At 47.5% G+C, this 21,443-nt stretch overlaps 1 protein-coding gene across 5 annotated transcripts in view; it reads right to left on the bottom strand.

Annotated features, from left to right (window-relative positions):
* Nucleotides 1-21,443, bottom strand: part of KALRN (kalirin RhoGEF kinase) — a 413,233-nt gene that overhangs the window by 222,212 nt on the left and 169,578 nt on the right. For all 5 annotated transcript variants that reach the window (XM_063429172.1, XM_063429174.1, XM_063429173.1 and 2 more), the window contains exons 7-9: nucleotides 10,688-10,879; nucleotides 7,780-7,911; nucleotides 5,611-5,841 (exon numbers count right to left, since the gene is read on the bottom strand). In XM_063429172.1, coding sequence (XP_063285242.1) covers nucleotides 5,611-5,841; nucleotides 7,780-7,911; nucleotides 10,688-10,879 — 555 coding nt within the window. The remainder of the gene's footprint in view (nucleotides 1-5,610; nucleotides 5,842-7,779; nucleotides 7,912-10,687; nucleotides 10,880-21,443) is intronic.

Raw genomic sequence — 21,443 nt, forward strand, 5'->3', positions numbered from 1 at the left:
TCCCACAATCACAGTTACTGAGGGGGCTTAGATAGGGACCGTGTCCAATATCCCACAATCACAGTTACTGAGAGGGGGCTTAGATAGGATCCGTGCCTAGTATCCCACAATAAACAGTTACTGAGGGGGGCTTAGACAGGGTCCATCCCCAATATCCCACAATCACAGTTACTGAGGGGGGCTCAGACAGGGTCCGTCCCCAATATCCCACAATCACAGTTACTGAGGGGGGCTCAGAGAGGGTCCGTCCCCAATATCCCACAATCACAGTTACTGAGGGGGTGCTCAGAGAGGGTCCGTCCCCAATATCCCACAATCACAGTTACTGAGGGGGTGCTCAGAGAGGGTCCGTCCCCAATATCCCACAATCACAGTTACTGAGGGGGTGCTCAGAGAGGGTCCGTCCCCAATATCCCACAATCACAGTTACTGAGGGGGGCTCAGACAGGGTCTGTCCCCAATATTCCACAATCACAGTTACTGAGGGGGGAAGGGGGGCTTAGATAGGGTCCGTCCCCAATATCCCACAATCACAGTTACTGAGGGGGGCTTAGATAGGGACCGTGTCCAATATCCCACAATCACAGTTACTGAGGGGGGCTTAGATAGGGACCGTGTCCAATATCCCACAATCACAGTTACTGAGAGGGGGCTTAGATAGGATCCGTGCCTAGTATCCCACAATAAACAGTTACTGAGGGGGGCTTAGACAGGGTCCATCCCCAATATCCCACAATCACAGTTACTGAGGGGGGCTTAGACAGGGTCCATCCCCAATATCCCACAATCACAGTTACTGAGGGGGGCTTAGACAGGGTCCATCCCCAATATCCCACAATCACAGTTACTGAGGGGGGCTCAGACAGGGTCCGTCCCCAATATCCCACAATCACAGTTACTGAGGGGGGCTCAGAGAGGGTCCGTCCCCAATATCCCACAATCACAGTTACTGAGGGGGGCTCAGACAGGGTCCGTCCCCAATATCCCACAATCACAGTTACTGAGGGGGGAAGGGGGGGCTTAGATAGGGTCCGTCCCCAATATCCCACAATCACAGTTACTGAGGGGATGCTCAGATAGGGTCCGTCCCCAATATCCCACAATCACAGTTACTGAGGGGGGCTCAGAGAGGGTCCGTCCCCAATATCCCACAATAAACAGTTACTGAGGGGGGAAGGGGGGGCTTAGATAGGGTCCGTCCCCAATATCCCACAATCACAGTTACTGAGGGGGGCTCAGACAGGGTCCGTCCCCAATATCCCACAATCACAGTTACTGAGGGGGGCTTAGACAGGGTCCGTCCCCAATATCCCACAATCACAGTTACTGAGGGGGGCTCAGACAGGGTCCGTCCCCAATATCCCACAATCACAGTTACTGAGGGGGGCTCAGACAGGCTCTGTGTCCAATATCACACAATCACAGTTACTGAGGGGGGGGGGGGGGGGCTTAGATAGGGTCCGTCCCCAATATCCCACAATCGCAGTTACTGAGGGGGGCTCAGACACACGTCATCCACTCACATTCCCTAAATACCAAGTCTCAGATCCCCCTTCTGTGTAATTGCAGCCATGAACCAGTTAATGGTGGAGACGGTGACGGTGCTCTGACACAGGCTTTGTAGAATAGGAATCATGGTTGTCATGGTAACTGTAAAACAATTTCTCATTCTGGAGACGTGATGTGTATTGTGTTTCTCTCAAAGCGAAGGAAAACGCATGTTTGTGGAACCAAAATTCCACAGACAGATTAACCATGTTTAACCCCTCAGGTGATGCAATCCCCAAATACAGTGCACTCGGCCTCCTTCCTCACAAACACAGCGCTCTCAGCCTCCTTCCTCACAAACAGAGCGCACTCAGCCTCCTTCCTCACAAACACAGCGCACTCAGCCTCCTTCCTCACAAACACAGCGCTCTCAGCCTCCTTCCTCACACACAGAGCACACTCAGCCTCCTTCCTGACAGAGTGCACTCAGCCTCCTTCCTCACAAACAGAGCACACTCAGCCTCCTTCCTCACAAACAGAGCGCACTCAGCCTCCTTCCTCACAAACAGAGCGCACTCAGCCTCCTTCCTCACACACAGAGCGCACTCAGCCTCCTTCCTCACAAACACAGCGCACTCAGCCTCCTTCCTCACACACAGAGCGCACTCAGCCTCCTTCCTCACAAACACAGCGCACTCAGCCTCCTTCCTCACAAACAGAGCGCACTCAGCCTCCTTCCTCACACACAGAGCGCACTCAGCCTCCTTCCTCACAAACACAGCGCACTCAGCCTCCTTCCTCACAAACAGAGCGCACTCAGCCACCTTCCTCACTAACACAGAGCACTCAGCCTCCTTCCTGACAGAGCGCACTCAGCCTCCTTCCTCACAAACACAGCGCACTCAGCCTCCTTCCTCACACACAGAGCGCACTCAGCCTCCTTCCTCACAAACACAGCGCACTCAGCCTCCTTCCTCACACACAGAGCGCAATCAGCCTCCTTCCTCACACACAGAGCGCACTCAGCCTCCTTCCTCACACACAGAGCGCAATCAGCCTCCTTCCTCACAAACACAGCGCACTCAGCCTCCTTCCTCACACACAGAGCGCAATCAGCCTCCTTCCTCACAAACAGAGCGCACTCAGCCTCCTTCCTCACAAACACAGCGCACTCAGCCTCCTTCCTCACAAACAGAGCGCACTCAGCCTCCTTCCTCACACACAGAGCGTACTCAGCCTCCTTCCTCACAAACACAGCGCACTCAGCCTCCTTCCTCACACACAGAGCGCACTCAGCCTCCTTCCTCACAAACACAGCGCACTCAGCCTCCTTCCTCACACACAGAGCGCAATCAGCCTCCTTCCTCACAAACACAGCGCACTCAGCCTCCTTCCTCACACACAGAGCGCACTCAGCCTCCTTCCTCACAAACACAGCGCACTCAGCCTCCTTCCTCACAAACACAGCGCAATCAACCTCCTTCCTCACAAACACAGCGCACTCAGCCTCCTTCCTCACAAACACAGTGCACTCAGCCTCCTTCCTCACAAACACAGCGCACTCAGCCTCCTTCCTCACAAACACAGTGCACTCAGCCTCCTTCCTCACAAACACAGCGCACTCAGCCTCCTTCCTCACAAACACAGCGCACTCAGCCTCCTTCCTCACAAACACAGCGCACTCAGCCTCCTTCCTCACAAACACAGCGCAATCAGCCTCCTTCCTCACAAACACAGCGCACTCAGCCTCCTTCCTCACAAACACAGTGCACTCAGCCTCCTTCCTCACAAACACAGCGCACTCAGCCTCCTTCCTCACAAACAGAGCGCACTCAGCCTCCTTCCTCACACACACAGCGCACTCAGCCTCCTTCCTCACAAACACAGCGCAATCAGCCTCCTTCCTCACAAACACAGCGCACTCAGCCTCCTTCCTCACAAACACAGTGCACTCAGCCTCCTTCCTCACAAACACAGTGCACTCAGCCTCCTTCCTCACAAACACAGCGCACCCAGCCTCCTTCCTCACAAACAGAGTGCACTCAGCCTCCTTCCTCACAGAGCGCACTCAGCCTCCTTCCTCAGAAACACAGCGCACTCAGCCTCCTTCCTCACAAACAAAGGGCACTCAGCCTCCTTCCTCACAAACAGAGTGCACTCAGCCTCCTTCCTGACAGAGTGCATTAGCCTCCTTCCTCACAAACAGAGCACACTCAGCCTCCTTCCTCACAAACAGAGCGCATTCAGCCACCTTCCTCACAAACACAGCGCACTCAGCCTCCTTCCTCACAAACACAGCGCACTCAGCCTCCTTCCTGACAGAGTGCACTCAGCCTCCTTCCTCACAAACAGAGTGCACTCAGCCTCCTTCCTGACAGAGTGCACTCAGCCTCCTTCCTCACAAACAGAGTGCACTCAGCCTCCTTCCTCACAAACACAGCGCACTCAGCCTCCTTCCTCACAAACAGAGCGCACTCAGCCTCCTTCCTCTCAAACAAAGGGCACTCAGCCTTCTTCCTCACAAACACAGCGCACTCAACCTCCTTCCTCACAAACACAGCGCACTCAGCCTCCTTCCTCACAGAGCGCACTTAGCCTCCTTCCTCACAAGCAGAGCACACTCAGCCTCCTTCCTCACAAACAGAGCGCATTCAGCCACCTTCCTCACAAACAAAGCGCACTCAGCCTCCTTCCTCACAAACAAATGGCACTCAGCCTCCTTCCTCACAAACATAGCGCACTCAGCCTCCTTCCTCACAAACACAGCGCACTCAGCCGCCTTCCTCACAAACACAGCGCACTCAGCCTCCTTCCTCACAGAGCGCATTCAGCCTCCTTCCTCACAAACACAGCGCACTCAGCCTCCTTCCTCACAGAGCGCACTCAGCCTCCTTCCTCACAAACACAGCGCACTCAGCCTCCTTCCTCACACACAGAGCGCACTCAGCCTCCTTCCTCACACACAGAGCGCACTCAGCCTCCTTCCTCACAGAGCTCACTTAGCCTCCTTCCTCACAAACACAGCGCACTCAGCCTCCGGTCCCTGCTTGCTGTGACAGATTTATATAGATTTTTTTCTTTAAAGGTTTGTATCATGTATTTATATCATGTCAATTCTTACACTTAACTTAATACCAGCTCGCATGATGCATGTAAGAGTTTTCTGATAAAAGTGTTCAAATATATCACGTATAGAACAAAACAGCAAAACGTACAATATAACAGAAGAAAGACATAACAGTATTAAGATAAAGCAGGGATACGTGGCTTAGCCCCCCGGCAGTAATTAATATTACAGCAGCGATCCCGTGGGGGTCACACACGATTCCAGACGTTTCATATAAAGCGAGATTGACAATAAATCCACCTCACATCGTGCAGATTATCCTATATCCTCGGCACCTTTCCAGACACACTGATCCTTCACTCGATATTTCACTGACTATAAATCAGTAATAAAACTCTTCCCAGCTCTATGGGACAAGCCGTATATCACTGGCGAGTATCTTTTGATATATCAATCTGTACTCCTGCACAAAGGAGACTTATCACTTCTGGACAAGTTACAAAAGCAGAAAAATGCTCCCAAAACGTGATTCATCAAAATGCCAGCAAGAGTCGATGCAATGAGCCAGGGATCCATTTTATTCACAAAGAGTATTAGTATTATAAAGACACAAACAGTTTCACTGCATTTCACTGCTCTAGAATCTGGTGGCAGCCAATGAGGGCATTAGGTGGCTCTTAATGTGCACACCAAGTACCAATGGACTGGCTTCAATTAAGTCACTTGGTGTGTGAACCACAAATGGACTGGCAGAGGCAATGCCAATTGGGGAAAGTAGTGCCATCAGACTGACATTTGCTACGTCACGTGGTATGGTTTATACTAAATCACGGTGAGTTAAGAACTTGCTGATTGCAGATATTATATTATTTACATACACGGCTCACTGTCATTTTAACTGTTAGTCGTCACCCCCAATATAAAATACATTACTAAATCTCAGAATATCATGCAGGCATCAGGTTGGTAAGCTAACAGGCAAACCCAGCAAATCACGCACAGTCGACGAGCTTACAGTGACACGTTTCCCGTGAAAACCACAGAATGGTCCTTACCTGCTGAACGTCTTGTTGAAATACGCAGAGCTGAAGTCGCTGGTGAAGCCGGACCTTGCGGTGCTGCCAGATGCTCTCGAGACGGCGCTGATGGTGAAGAACCTCATGAACCACATCCAGTACCTGGTGGACGGCTTTGGAGTAATTGGCCGTGGCAGTGAGTGACTCAGAATTTCCAGGGCCCAGCGGCCGTTGCAGAACATCTAGTAAAGCCTTCCCATCCTGGCTGACCTGCGGCAGGTTTCAGTGGATTAATGTCAAGGTCTTAACTATTAACAAAGCCATGGGTCCTTCCCACTAATTAAAATGCCACCAGTTCATCCTGCTTATTACAAAACCACAGGTCCATCCCACTATATACAAGGCCACAGGTCCTTCCCACTATATACTAGTCCACAGGTCCATCCAGCTAATTACAAGGCCACAGGTCCATCCCACTATATACAAGGCCACAGGTCCATCCCACTATATACAAGGCCACAGGTCCATCCCACTATATACAAGGCCACAGGTCCATCCCACTATAAGGAAGGCCACAGGTCCATCCCACTATATACAAGGCCACATGTCCATCCCACTATATACAAGGCCACAGGTCCATCCCACTATATACAAGGCCACAGGTCCATCCCACTATATGGAAGGCCACAGGTCCATCCCACTATATACAAGGCCACATGTCCATCCCACTATATACAAGGCCACATGTCCATCCCACTATATTCAAGGCCACAGGTCCATCCCACTATATACAAGGCCACAGGTCCATCCCACTATATGGAAGGCCACAGGTCCATCCCACTATATACAAGGCCACATGTCCATCCCACTATATACAAGGCCACATGTCCATCCCACTATATTCAAGGCCACAGGTCGATCAAACTATATACAAGGCCTCAGGTCCATCCCACTATATATTAGGCCACAGGTCCATCCCACTATATACAAGGCCACAGGTCCATCCCACTATATACAAGGCCACAGGTCCATCCCACTATATACAAGGCCATAGGTCCATCCCACTATATACAAGGCCACAGGTCCATCCCACTATATACAAGGCCACTGGTCCACCCCACTATATACAAGGCCACAGGTCCATCCCACTATATACAAGGCCACAGGTCCATCCCACTATATACAAGGCCATAGGTCCATCCCACTATATACAAGGCCACTGGTCCACCCCACTATTTACAAGGCCACAGGTCCATCCCACTATATACAAGGCCACAGGTCCATCCCACTATATACAAGGCAACAGGTCCATCCCACTATATACAAGGCCACAGGTCCATCCCACTATATACAAGGCCACAGGTCCATCCCACTATATACAAGGCCACAGGTCCATCCCACTATATACAAGGCCACAGGTCCATCCCACTATATACAAGGCCACAGGTCCATCCCACTATATACAAGGCCACAGGTCCATCCCACTATATACAAGGCCATAGGTCCATCCCACTATATACAAGGCCACTGGTCCACCCCACTATATACAAGGCCACAGGTCCATCCCACTATATACAAGGCCACAGGTCCACCCAGCTACTTACAAGGTGACACTACATGTAAATCTCTGACATGAATGAGATAGTGAATATGATAGTGATCATTCACATGATAACATTTTCATATATTGATAAATGTTAATAGGAATTATGTAAATCATTCTGTTCAATGTGTGTATTGCTTTATTCTCATCTTCTATCTCTCTCTCTCTCTCTCTCTCGATACAACTCCCAACATGCACCGCCACAACAGCAGAGAATATTAGAAGATGTATCAGTGGCTCTGACCAGTAGAAATAGATGTCCTGAATACCTGCACTGCTACCACAATAATTTAATGAAAACCCCATGGAACTTATAGAACAAATAGATTTATAAAATGAAAACAAATAGTATATCTACCGCAATAACAATAATAAACCCAGAAACAAATAAAATAATCAGAATGTCAATAAGAACACACCTGCCATCTACGGCGATGTTAGCGATGGTGTAGACCATGGATAGGCAACCTTCGGCACTCCAGATGTTGTGGAGTACATCACTCAAAATGCTCTTACACCCATAATGCTGGCAAAGCATCATGGGAGATGTAGTCCAAAACATCTGGAGTGCCAAAGGTTGCCTATGTCTGGCGTAGACTCTTTACCTCAGTGTAGGCTTGCGTCACCTCCTCATACAGCGTCTGGTGGTGATGAATGGCTATTTCCAGCCCTTGCATCTCAGAAGGCAGGCCACCATCGTTACACAGCTTGCACCAAGTGTCCACACCCGAAAGGAACTGGAACACAGAACAAATTCTGAAACATTGAGACCGACACAAGGCCAGCCTGACATCACGTCAGCATGGTATCTGCCATCAACCAGTACTGACAAACAATACAAATGAAACGTTTTATACTTTGTGAGTGTGACGAGACCAATCTCGACACATTGCATTGGAGAAGCCTGGTTGCCCGCCTGTTGCCTCTGGACTATGGCCCCATGTTAAAAAGCCTTCTTTTCCCCTGCAGAAAAGGCTTGTTCGTGCCTTTCTGGACAGCGGTCGGTAGATTCAATCTACTGAACAAACAACCGAATGACTGGACCACCTGTATTGGGAGTGTGTCGGCAATTTACCTCCCAGAAGCTGTGGTTAATTGCAGCTTAATTGACAAATGCTGGGTGGCCTTTGTTCGTTTGCCGAACACGTGGCGGCGGCCATTTTAAAGTCTCAAACGGCCAGCGGTGTTCAGCGCCCAAACTATGGAACTGGAAACGGACACTTATTTGCGCGAACACCGCTGAGCCGTCAGCCTCCTTGCTTCTGCATTCGGTCATTTAACCGGATGCCTGTTCATTCGGTAGTTTAAACCGTATGAACAGCATTACCCCAGATAGCCATGCCATGGAGCCTATTCGTGTAACGAAAGACTATGGGAAAGACTTTGGCTCCATGGCGATTGAAATGTATGTATGATCTGAGCGCCATTCGGTAATAATGTGCGCTCAGATCTAGGTAGAATGTATATGTTTTGTGCAACAGTTGTAAATTTACACATTTTTATGTCTTTTACTGTCTTTTACTGCCATGTGGTTAATGGAGTTTTGCCTCTGTCCTGGGAGATAGTTGTATTACTTCCCAATTATCTCCAGAACAGAGGGAGGGACATTAGGATGCATTGTGGGGATGTTTTACCTCTGTGTGTCTGTCATTGGTTCATGTCTGTCCTTTGTCACAGTCTTACATCTTGTCCCCTAGGGGAGTGTCCACCAGGTGGAAGACCTGCATAAATACTGGGCAGGTAGCCCTCAATAAACCAGACCACTGCTTGACCCTCAACACGGAGCTCTGTCTCATCCTTGGGGGGGGATTTACTGTATGCTGTTAGAGACTGACTGCTAGGAGTGTAAGCCGCTTGGGTGCTTTTCCTATTCGTCTGCTAGCAGCTATTCGTGAGGTTCCAGTTCGGGAGTTTGGAGTGCTATTTTATATGCAGTTTGGGAGTTTGGAGCATTCCCTTGTATTTAGTTCGGGAGTTTGGTGTTCTGCAGAAGCTGTGCCTGTATCTCTGGAAGGGGAAGATCTACTAAACGGCGGTTTAACCCTTTTATGTCTGGGGGTGCCGTTACAGTGAGGAATCTATGATGGGACTGATTTCAGATGGAAAACGTGTCTTCCAGATATGGCAGCGAGCAAGTCTGTGCCCCTGTTACACAATTTACAATCTAACCCTGTATGAATGGGCTTCATCCTACAATATTCCCTCCAGACTGGGCCTGGTCTGAGCACTGTTTCTTTACATATTTTGTAACAGAAACAGGACCGGCCATGAGTTTTGAAATTGCTATAAGAGTGACTTGGCCACCAAGGCTGTCATATTATATAAACAGAGCTGTGTGCACCTCGAAGCCCTGTGCTCTGTCCAGAGGACATGAAGGCAGCCATGGTCTGGCGCAACAGTGGATAACTGTAAGGCTGTCTGAGCATCATGGCAAATACAGGATTGGCTGTAGCCATCACTGGCATAGTGGCCTTGCAGCATGGACAGTCTGGATCTACACTTTCCTGTCATGGCTTCAGGAGAGCGAGTCCTGAGAGTACCGATTATATCTCTCCTCGTAGGAGACTGCAAACTCCTACTTCATTATTTTAAGTTTTCGAGCCGCTGGCCCCACTTCAAAAGCCGTCTCCCCCAGCTGCAGCATAGGCTTCGCTTGTCCATCGCTCTGCCAGCGACGCGTCTGCTGCACTAACTGCAGCTGAGAAACCCGCAGGAAGACAAATGATTGTGTTTTAAGGCAAATAAAATGTATTTTACATACAACAATTTATTCCATTCCTCTTTACATTGTAGGGTGGAATGGAGGGTGAAAAAACATGTAATTGTATATTGTAGCTTTTACTCTGACAAATCTCTGTGTTTTATCACAATCAAGAGTGTTTTATGGTGTGTCGGTACGCCACAATAAGTAACACACGTTTGGAACACACTGCCAGCCACTTACTACGAGTTTAGAGAATTGACAGGGAAATGCAAATTGGATCCCAAATAGGCAATTACAAACATTCGCTCACTCGGCTATTTTACATATCGATATGCAGTTTAGTGAATAAATCCCCAAATCTGTGTCATCCTGTATACAATCCAGTTGGTTTAGAATAAAACACATATACAACACATTAGATAAGATAGTTTACTAACGTGTGATTTGTCAGGAAATTGTAAAAAAGTGAGTTTAATCTTTGATCAAAATGGCAAAAATATAGATGATTTGGCTAAATGTTTAATTTGTCATTTGGTGTGGGGATCTTATCTTATAAATGTTATTATAACTGTGCACATTACTCCCCGCGCTGCATTCTGGGCAAATAGCAAAGTGGTAAATAAAATCTACAGAACACAGAGTATCCAAATTGGGAAAATCCTTATCATAGCTATTTTTACAGTTTGTTTCTTTTGGTCTGAATGTGTCATTGCAAATAAATCCTTCCTATAAGCAAACATTGATTTAATAAGGTATTTGCTTTAATTCCTTATTGCGGCAAGGGGTTGGGAGGTGAGGGCCATGCTCACCTGCTCAGCTTTCTGATGGAACACGGCAGACATGGCGAGAATGGTACTTCTTTCGTCCAACGCAGCAGCAAAGCTCTTCCACTCTTGGTCCAGCTGGGTGGAGATCTGCTTGATCTGCTGCGAGGCATAGTGACCGGCTTCGATCAGACGTGACGCCACAGACATGATTCGGTTGATATTGACATAGGCGTTCTGAAACAGTAAAGCAGCCAGTGTTAATTATTAGTAGTGGTTCTGGTGAACGTGCGATCACTTGATTTAATAACATATATTTGCTCAGAGCGGGCCTGAAGCCATTCACAGAAAGCAGATCACTCCCGTATCTTCACATAAAATCTACTGGAATTACAAGGTTTCCATTCAGAATGTAGAAAGGAGGTTTCAGAGGACAGACAGTGTTATCCCCAGTTCACCTGCATTACGTTAATATTCTGCACACGCCTGTCCGTGCACTCTGTGCTCTGAGTTCCTCTCTCTCCGATCACAATCTGCCATCCGTCACACAATAAAATGAATGAAATAATGGGTAGCATGAGACAGAGAATGAATGGGGTGCAGACTCAGGATACACAGAATGCCATTTATGCCGTAAACACCAAATAGTTGCAAATTTCAAACTGCAACACTGAGGCTAAAATAGCCAGGCTTTGAGAATTATTCCAAATCTGCATTTCCAGCCTGATTTTTGCAGTTTGCTTTATAGAGCAGTGTAACCGTGCTGTGTTAATAACAAGAGCCTCGGAAATAGCCATGCAGCCAGCAATACATTCCTCCCAGGGATATTCCTATTTAAAGCTGTGTAACTATAATTCAAAACACAGAGCGACACACAGCTGGAATTACCCAGAGGGCATTCTGCTGCGCTCCTGTTTGTCCTCCGAGATCAATGACAATTTAAAAAACACAGAGAGGGCGGTGAGGAAATAGGAGCTGGCTCTACATAGATTTGTAATAATTCCGTTATAAATTAGCATATTGATTAGGCAATCTCAACGAGCACAAAAAAAAAAAACTGGAATCAGGTGGAGCTGACTGGTCTGATCCTAAAATATAGTCATTAACAAGCACATTGATTATAAAAACACCACAGCATTAAATACATATATCCATCATTAAACCGTATGCAGTGGCATTATAACGGGCAAAGGACAGGCAGTATCAGGGCAGGGGTGAACTGCAGCAAAGGACAGGCAGTATCAGGGCAGGGGTGAACTGCGGCAAAGGACAGGCAGTATCAGGGCAGGGGTGAACTGCGGCAAAGGACAGGCAGTATCAGGGCAGGGGTGAACTGCAGCAAAGGACAGGCAGTATCAGGGCAGGGGTGAACTGCGGCAAAGGACAGGCAGTATCAGGGCAGGGGTGAACTGCGGCAAAGGACAGGCAGGGCTTGACTGGGGCAAAGGACAGGCAGGGTCAGGGCGGGGGTGGGCTGGGGCAAAGGACAGGCAGGGTCAGGGCAGGGACAGGCAGGGGTGGACTGGGGCAAAGGACAGGCAGGGTCAGGGCAGGCGTGGACTGGGGCAGAGGACAGGCAGGGTCAGGGCAGGGGTGGACTGGGGCAAAGGACAGGTAGGGTCAGGGCAGGGGTGGACTGGGGCAAAGGACAGGCAGGGTCAGGGCGGGGGTGGGCTGGGGCAAAGGACAGGCAGGGGTGGACTGGGGCAAAAGACAGGCAGGGTCAGGGCAGGCTTGGACTGGGGCAGAGGACAGGCAGGGTCAGGGCAGGGGTGGACTGGGGCAGAGGACAGGCAGGGTCAGGGCAGGGGTGGACTGGGGCAAAGGACAGGCAGGGTCAGGGCAGGGGTGGACTGGGGCAAAGGACAGGCAGGGTCAGGGCGGGGGTGGGCTGGGGCAAAGGACAGGCAGGGGTGGACTGGGGCAAAGGACAGGCAGGGTCAGGGCAGGCGTGGACTGGGGCAGAGGACAGGCAGGGTCAGGGCAGGGGTGGACTGGGGCAAAGGACAGGTAGGGTCAGGGCAGGGGTGGACTGGGGCAAAGGACAGGCAGGGTCAGGGCGGGGATGGGCTGGGGCAAAGGACAGGCAGGGGTGGACTGGGGCAAAAGACAGGCAGGGTCAGGGCAGGCGTGGACTGGGGCAGAGGACAGGCAGGGTCAGGGCAGGGGTGGACTGGGGCAGAGGACAGGCAGGGTCAGGGCAGGGGTGGACTGGGGCAAAGGACAGGCAGGGTCAGGGCAGGGGTGGACTGGGGCAAAGGACAGGCAGGGTCAGGGCAGGGATGGACTGGGGCAAAGGACAGGCAGGGTCAGGGCAGAGGTGGACTGGTGAGGAGAACAAAGGATTATGGGAGATAAGTAAGGATTATGAAGGTACCATAAGAATTATAGGGGTTAAGTAAGGGTTATAGAGGCTAGAAAAGAATTATGGGGGTGAGGTAAGAATTAAAGGGCTTAAGTAAGGATTAAGTGGGAATAAGTTGAGAATTATGGTTTAGGAAAGCAATAGAATGCTTAGGTAAGAATTATTAGGGTTAGTTAAGAATTATGGGGGTGACGTAATGATTATAGGAGTTAGGTAAGGATTATGAGAGTGAGGATTACGAAAGTGAAACGTCACACAATAAAATGAATGAAATAAAGTGAAGCATGAGACAGAGAATGAATGGGGTGAAGACTCCGGTGAGGTAAGGATTACGGGGGTTAGGTTAGGATTACATAGGTGATGTAAGGATTATAGAGGTTAGGTAAGGATTATGAGAGTGAGGATTACGAAAGTGAAACGTCACACAATAAAATGAATGAAATAAAGTGAAGCATGAGACAGAGAATGAATGGGGTGAAGACTCCGGTGAGGTGAGGATTACGGGGGTTAGGTTAGGATTACATAGGTGAGGTAAGGATTATAGAGGTTAGGTAAGGATTACAGGGGTTAGGATTACGGGGGCGAGGTAGGGATTACGGGGGTTAGGTTAGGATTACATAGGTGAGGTAAGGATTATAGAGGTTAGGTAAGGATTACAGGGGTTAGGTTTACGGGGGCGAGGTAGGGATTACGGGGGTTAGGTTAGGATTACATAGGTGAGGTAAGGATTATAGAGGTTAGGTAAGGATTACAGGGGTTAGGATTAAGGGGGCGAGGTAGGGATTACGAGGGTTAGGTTAGGATTACATAGGTGAGGTAAGGATTATAGAGGTTAGGTAAGGATTACAGGGGTTAGGATTACGGGGGCGAGGTAGGGATTACGGGGGTTAGGTTAGGATTACATAGGTGAGGTAAGGATTATAGAGGTTAGGTAAGGATTACAGGGGTTAGGATTACGGGGGCGAGGTAGGGATTACGGGGGTTAGGTTAGGATTACATAGGTGAGGTAAGGATTATAGAGGTTAGGTGAGGATTACAGGGGTTAGGATTAGGGGGGCGAGGTAGGGATTACGGCGTGCATGATGCATATTAAAAGGTTTAAGATACTCTGTGTGAGCACCACTAGGGTAATATTAAAATAGAAAAAGTTGATCATTATAGTAAATCCTACAATATAGTCTCCACACAGAAAACGTGAAGATGTCTTTAGGGGCTTATAAATGGGGGTAACACATAACATAGGAACCTTAAACAGCTAATGTGTCAGGATCCAAACCTTCATTTTGGTATTTCATTCCGTTCATCCAAGTTTATACTTGCAGTAACTATGTTTTGCCACTAGTGGCCTTCCTAACCGCTATGTCTGAACTGCCATCCTCACCTGTCTAGACAGATTACTCTCTATATGCTATAACATTGATTGAACTGGTGCTTCTGGATGACATGACTTCTGTCTCCAAATACCCTTGGACCATCTTGATTTATTCCACCAACCTGCTTGTTTCCAGACTGCTCTTTTCTAAGAAGCTTGGTAAGTAGCTGTAACAGAATGCAGTATAATAGTACACGATATCCGTTGGTATCTTCAGGAAATCCACAGTCAGAGTAGAAAGCAAGGCAATATCCCCAATCCTCCCAGTAACCGGACGAAACACAGTTTGGGAGTCAACTAGCTCGGTTTATTCACAAGCAGCATATTTATACAGTTCCCCATGCAAGGGGTTTCCACACAGATAATCCAGGGGATTTCTCCCAACATGCATTGTGACTTTCCCAACAGGCATTGCTGCACGAGATGGATACTCCCACTAAAATGGACGATTAAGTGGATTATCCCCTCGTGCAGCAAAACCGGCAATTGACTTTAAAATATATAATTCACACAATATTCGGTACTTTGGAATAACGTTCGGTAGATAGCTGGGGTCGGAGCGCACACTTTGTGAGAATACCGCTCCGATCCCAGCTGAATTGACCGAACGCCGCACATAATACATTTAAACATGGAAGTTGGTCCAAAAGTACCGAATAAGTACGGGACACATAATGTACCGAACGCGGAACTCCCGAACGCTCTGGAAGTCCAGCGGTGTTCGGATCATTGAGTAGCCGTTTTCAGTTCCAGGCTCTCGACGACCGAACACCGCTGCAGAGACAAAGGATCCAAGATGGCCGACCGCCGCATGGTCGGTAGTCGAACGACGGCCACCTAGGAGAGCCCTTAAGTACCGATTGCAACAATGTTGCAATCGGTTAATTGGTACCACACAACTTGTGAATGTGTGGTCGACCTGGGGAGCCCGTATTCGTACGGCGAACGGCCAGGATAACCGTGTTTCGTCGTACGAATGCTTGTATGCTGGCAGCGTACGGCTGTCAGCATGCGAACGGCCATAGCACAATACATATACAATCAACGGAACACATTATCCATTCAGCCTACGGACAACCTATACTGCATATAGCTCAGAAGTGGCTAGGTTTGCCACAGTAGCTTTATTTCTTAATGGACTTTATTTTTTTTTTTATTCTTTATTTTTGAGTGCATGAGGATTACAACATAGCTTACTCTGCCACGACAGCGGTCATAAGCTTGAACATGTCACATTGTGATATAGTGGTGGCATATAAACATTGCACATTTTTATATTAGATTAACGGACAATAACAATAATAAAAAAACTGTCGACTTTTGGCATTTGTTTTTCGAGACTATCGTCGTGGAGCTGACGTTGGGGTAAGGTGACAGCTTGGTGCCATACGTGGGGGTAATTGTGGGGGCCCAAGAGATTCACGGTCGGGTAGTCGGCTAGCGAAGCTTAGTCGAGCCAGGCACTTCACACTTTCGGTAAACCTGTCTGGTTGTCGTGGGAGGTGGTCTAACTGAACACACTGACATTTACAATATGTTGAGGTTGGTTCGTGCTTATGTGGTGAGCGTCAGGTCAGTCAGTGCTCATTTGGTGTATGCATGAGTAGTCATGGTGTGCGTCGTTGTTCCTCGTGTGTCGCCCCGTGGGCCACTAGACCAACGGGGAGGGGAGGGGAGTCTGTGTGTGTCCTGTCGTGTTGGCTGTGAGTGGTGGGAGCAGAGAGGCGACTGTGCTAATAGCCTCCTGTGGCCGTTTTCCGCAGATTATCTGCGATCTCAGAGTTAAGTGATGGGCTATATGCGGGCAGGTCATGGTGCCAAAGGGCTGTAGGTAAACTAGAAAACATGCAAAAGTCCTGATAAAGACAACATGTAGCTTGAGAGTCCTTTAGGGTCCACGTGCACCGGCCCCCTCAGGGGGATCCAGCCTCGATCATCGTGGCACGAAAATTTTAGCCTTCTCTGGGTTCCAATCGTGTGAGGGTCTCGCGTTCTTCTGGGGCATCGCCTGTTGCATGATGTCCGGAGGTAATCCCAGCACTGGCAGCATGTTTCGGGCGTCTTGAAGGTCGTGGACCACATGCCTGTTTTCGCCCCGTACGATGAGAAGGGAACGGTCCGGGCGCCATCTATATGGTATATTCTTCTGTCTAAGGAGCGTGGTAAAGGGCTTTAATGAGCCTCTCCAGGCCAATGTGTCGCCCGTTAGATCCGGGAAGAAAGCCAATGAATGTCCTTCAAACGTAAGTGGCTCCTGCGCTCTAGCTGCTGCCATGGTTGCGGCCTTGTCTTTTCTGAACTGAAAGCGGATTATGAGGTCGCGGGAAGACGTCGCTGGGGCTGTGGCCGGCTTTGGGATCCGGAATATACTTTCCAGAGGAATGGCTTTGGCTGCTTTTGGTGTGTGAAGGCCGGTGAGTAGCCTGCGCACGTAATGGGGCAGTTCTTCTGTGGGCAGATCGTCCGGTATCCCCCGTACCTTAATGTTGGTGGCTCTGCGCCCGTCTTCCGCTGCGGTGAACCGCCGTTCGAGGGCCATGGTCGTTTGTTTAAGGTGAGTAACCTCCGATTGCAGGGAGGTGATAGTTAGTTTGTGGGCTGTCGAGGTGACTTCCAGGGTGTCCAGCCTCGTGGTGATGCCTTGAAGCTCCGTGCGGAGCGCGGCTATGTCCCCTTGGAGCGTGGTTTGCAGGCCTGCAAGCAGGTTTTTTAACACCGCTGTTGTGACCGGTGCTCCATCTGGGTCCTGGGGTTTGGGCACAGCCACCGGTTGTCTCGGTGTTGCTATCGGGTCTTCCTCCAGGGAGTATTCTTCCGATAAGTCGGAGTAGTTGGCGGCGAAGGTCGCCATATTGGGCCCTGAGGTTTCGAGGGCCTGTCTCCACATTGCCCCAATGTCATGGTTCTGGCTTGGCCGATCCGGCTTTGATTTTTTCGATTTGCGACCCATAATCGCTCTGCTCTCTTGTGCTGACGGTCGTGGTGATTTTAAGCGGTTTTATCGGGCTGTAGCACTGTTTTTTGCGGTATTTGCTCAGGAGCTCCGACGCCATGCGACCTCTCTGCTTCGCAGTTAGGCTCCGCCCCCCTCCTTAATGGACTTTATTACCAACTTACCTTATTGCTTTTAGTGCTTTTGTTCTACTGGACACAACCTACCTGGATAATATTGGCTTTACTAATTATTTGCCACTATCCTGAATAATCCTCCTGCAATGATCTGATATCTGCATTACTGTCTCCACCAAGAGACTCTGAATAACTAAATGTCTATTTAACCTGAATTCATTATAGCTTCTTATTTTGTTCTATTACGTTTGCCATTTCTCTTATAGGTTTTCCCTCTCTTGATTGACCTGTTATTCGATAACCTGCTTGGGGCATATTGCCTAAACTCCTATTTTATTAAAGGACACTGAGGCGAGTATTATGATTTATCTCTTTCGTTATTCCTCAGCAGCAAAGAAAGGATACTGTAATATTCTTAGAAACATTAAAAAACACACACCCTCAAAGGGTTAATAACCTAACATGACATCCAATAAGAATGCTCCTTGTACCATAAGTCCCCATGTGACCCTAAGCCACTCCTCTTTCTTTGCTGCTTCCTCCTCAGGTAAGTACAATTTATTTATCTCCTGTCATTCCCAGTAATTTCAGTGTAATTTTATGTGTTTTCATAATTGATGTTTCATGATTTATGTTCTGTGTACCCAAGTCACTGCTTCTGTGCTTGGTGTTGTCTTTTTCAGTGAGCTCTGTTGGCTCTTGTGTTTTTCCCTCATTCCTCCCCTCTCTGTGCTCATTGATCGAGTTGTTTATAACCCAACGTTCTGGGGCGGTTTGCAGCATCACTACCTGAGGCTCTTTCCGTCTTGGTGTTTCACAACCCCACGCCAGCTCCAGGCGCGAGTGCGAATTGCAACGGGCATATTGGGGTTGACGATTTTGACATGGTTTTTTTTTCACGGGCATTTCGCACGCGGGTGTGTGCCGATTAGCCGGCACAGTAACTAGGCAGCTCACTGGTGCTCCCCAGGGGCCATTCCTGAGGGAACACTCGGTGAGCTTGGCTTTTTCATATTGTCATCTGAGTTTATTTTGGTGGTCAGTGTGGGTATGCCTGTGCTACTGAATTTGCACTGTTCTAGGATCTCTAGGAATTTTACCTTGCCCATCTTTGTGTTTTGTCCTGCCATTGTTACCCCCTTTTTGTGTGTCCTGTAATTTATAATGCAATCACAGAAAAACTTCAACACTGCCACTAATGGTTCTTCCTCTAGTGCCACTAGGCACCTTACACCCCAGGTGGTATCAACACCTACTAGCCTGACTACTGTAGCCAAGCCTCGCAGGAGCACATGAACTCAGAGGAGCTTCATTCCCTCCTGGACGCTATCCTCTTGCTGGATCCCAACAAGAGCTCGCACTCCCTTCTATTAAAAGGGCACCTCAGGTTACTTGCATGTCTCCTCTCAGTCAGTGAAGAAGCCTCTATAGGTGAAACGCGTAAAGTGGATTTTTTATGGACTTTCTCATTGAGTATTCTATATATATTGTTTTTTACTGATTTATATGTATAATAAATAGTTATAATCTTAACTTTTTACTACTCTGAGATTTCCATTATATTTTGCTCCTGGTTTACATCTTTATTCCTTGGTGGGGATTATACCACCTATGCGCTATTAACTAGAGCGAGGCACGCTCTAGTAAATGTGAGTACGATATTTTCTATTCACTTACCATTTATATTTATATTTATACCAGTATATACTACACTATGTGGATTTTCCTGTCTGTTTTCTCTGTTTGAGACCATCAAGACGTGGACTACCTCATATTTATCCTAGGACGGGGATCATTCCGTCTACGCGCTAAAACAGCAGAGCTCTGTATTTAGCTCTGCTAAATGTGAGTGTACTACCTTACATGCTTTTTATTGTTTCCTGAATATTTACAAGGTTACACTATTGTTTTGTTTATTTCTCTTTTTTTGAGGTCTACCATTATACAACCATAAGGATTTGAGTACGTATGTTCGTATCAAAATAAGGGCGCGGTTTCCTTTCTCTCTCTGTTCACCATAGCAAATTATAATAAAGCTGAGGATTAAGGTTGAGTTATGATGATATAAGTAGTATTTATATCCCTACATATATCCTCTGTGGTTGGCATGGAATCTCAGTACCACCTGTATATACTTTGTTTGATTAACTATTTATGATTTACGTGATAATGGATTTCTATTAGTACTTACATAGATGTGAAAGCCAGGTTTGGATTACACTCTGTCGCTATATATACTTCCAGGTTATGCAGCTAGTCCCAAGAACTTACTATGACTGAATGCATTTTTCTGTTGTTTGCTGTTTTTTGTCTAACTTGGGGTTAAGCCCCTATTGAGATACCTGGAGTCTCATATCGGTACATAAGTCTCTGTGCTGCACCTGTTACTATCGCCTTTTCCCCTTTTGGGGTAGTTTGTACAGGTGTATACACAGAGAAGTAGAACCTTGTGTTCTTTGTTGTCTGTCCTTCTTCCTGACCTATATTTCCGTTTATATACTCTCCTTCTTCCTCCTGACCTATATTTCCGTTTATAGTCTCTCCTTCTTCCTCCTGACCTATATTTCCGTTTATAGGTTCTCCTTCTTCCTCCTGACCTATATTTCCGTTTATAGGTTCTCCTTCTTCCTCCTGACCTATATTTCCGTTTATAGTCTCTCCTTCTTCCTTCTGACCTATATTTCCGTTTATAGTCTCTCCTTCTTCCTCCTGACCTATATTTCCGTTTATAGGTTCTCCTAATTTCTCCTAACCTATATTTCCGTTTATAGGTTCTCCTTCTTCCTCCTGACCTATATTTCCGTTTATAGTCTCTCCTTCTTCCTCCTGACCTATATTTCCGTTTATAGTCTCTCCTTCTTCCTCCTGACCTATATTTCCGTTTATAGTCTCTCCTTCTTCCTCCTGACCTATATTTCCGTTTATAGGTTCTCCTTCTTCCTCCTGACCTATATTTCCATTTATAGTCTCTCCTTCTTCCTCCTGACCTATATTTCCGTTTATAGTCTCTCCTTCTTCCTCCTGACCTATATTTCCGTTTATAGGTTCTCCTTCTTCCTCCTGACCTATATTTCCGTTTATAGTCTCTCCTTCTTCCTCCTGACCTATATTTCCGTTTATAGTCTCTCCTTCTTCCTCCTGACCTATATTTCCGTTTATAGTCTCTCCTTCTTCCTCCTAACCTATAATTCCGTTTCTAGGTTCTGCTTCTATCAACTTCTCTATAACCTGTCTGGGGCTTATTGTCTAAACCCTTCATTCTATAACCCTCATTACTACTTTCCTGTAATCTCGTTTTATAGGTACTGCTTTATCCCGTTTGTCTATATTTCCTTTAAGTCTTGCTTCACTTATTATTATTTAAAGTTTAAAACATGTCTAACAATTCCAATAAAGAACCTAAACTTAATCCCGGTATAAGTCTCTTAACTGACCTGATCAGAACCATGACATAATGTCTAATATGCTGAAAAGAGAATATAAGACACAAATAAATCAATTACGGTATATGAAAAATAAATTAATTTTAGTGAAAAAATATATAATAAGAAGGAAGTTGTATTTCTGGCACTATAGTAACCATCTCACCCGTGCAGTCCCTTATTTGAATCCGCCTCTGCTCCTCCTTTCCCGATGTCAGTCATTGTCGGGGACCTAACACGCATGCAATGCGAGCGCCTCGTTCGCATTGGGATTACCCCATAGAACCAATGCTTTCCTATGGGGTTTAAGCTGACGCTGGATGACTTAATGCAGAGCATGCAGAGATTAGTCAGCTAATGACCCGGAAGGGTAGCCCTGCAATGAAATTAGTGCAGTTTATCAATAATTGCAATAATTACAATTGAAGAGTTAAACTGACAGGGACACTGCACCCAATGAGCTGAAGTGGTCTGAGTGCCCATAGTGGCAGATAATGTTGTAGTACTACATTCAGATTGGGGACAATATTCTGAAAGATGAGAATACTTACAAAGTACTCAGTAGGGATCCAT

This window comes from Pelobates fuscus, chromosome 8 (genome assembly GCF_036172605.1).
Source record: "Pelobates fuscus isolate aPelFus1 chromosome 8, aPelFus1.pri, whole genome shotgun sequence".
NCBI classification, from domain to species: Eukaryota; Metazoa; Chordata; class Amphibia; order Anura; family Pelobatidae; genus Pelobates; species Pelobates fuscus.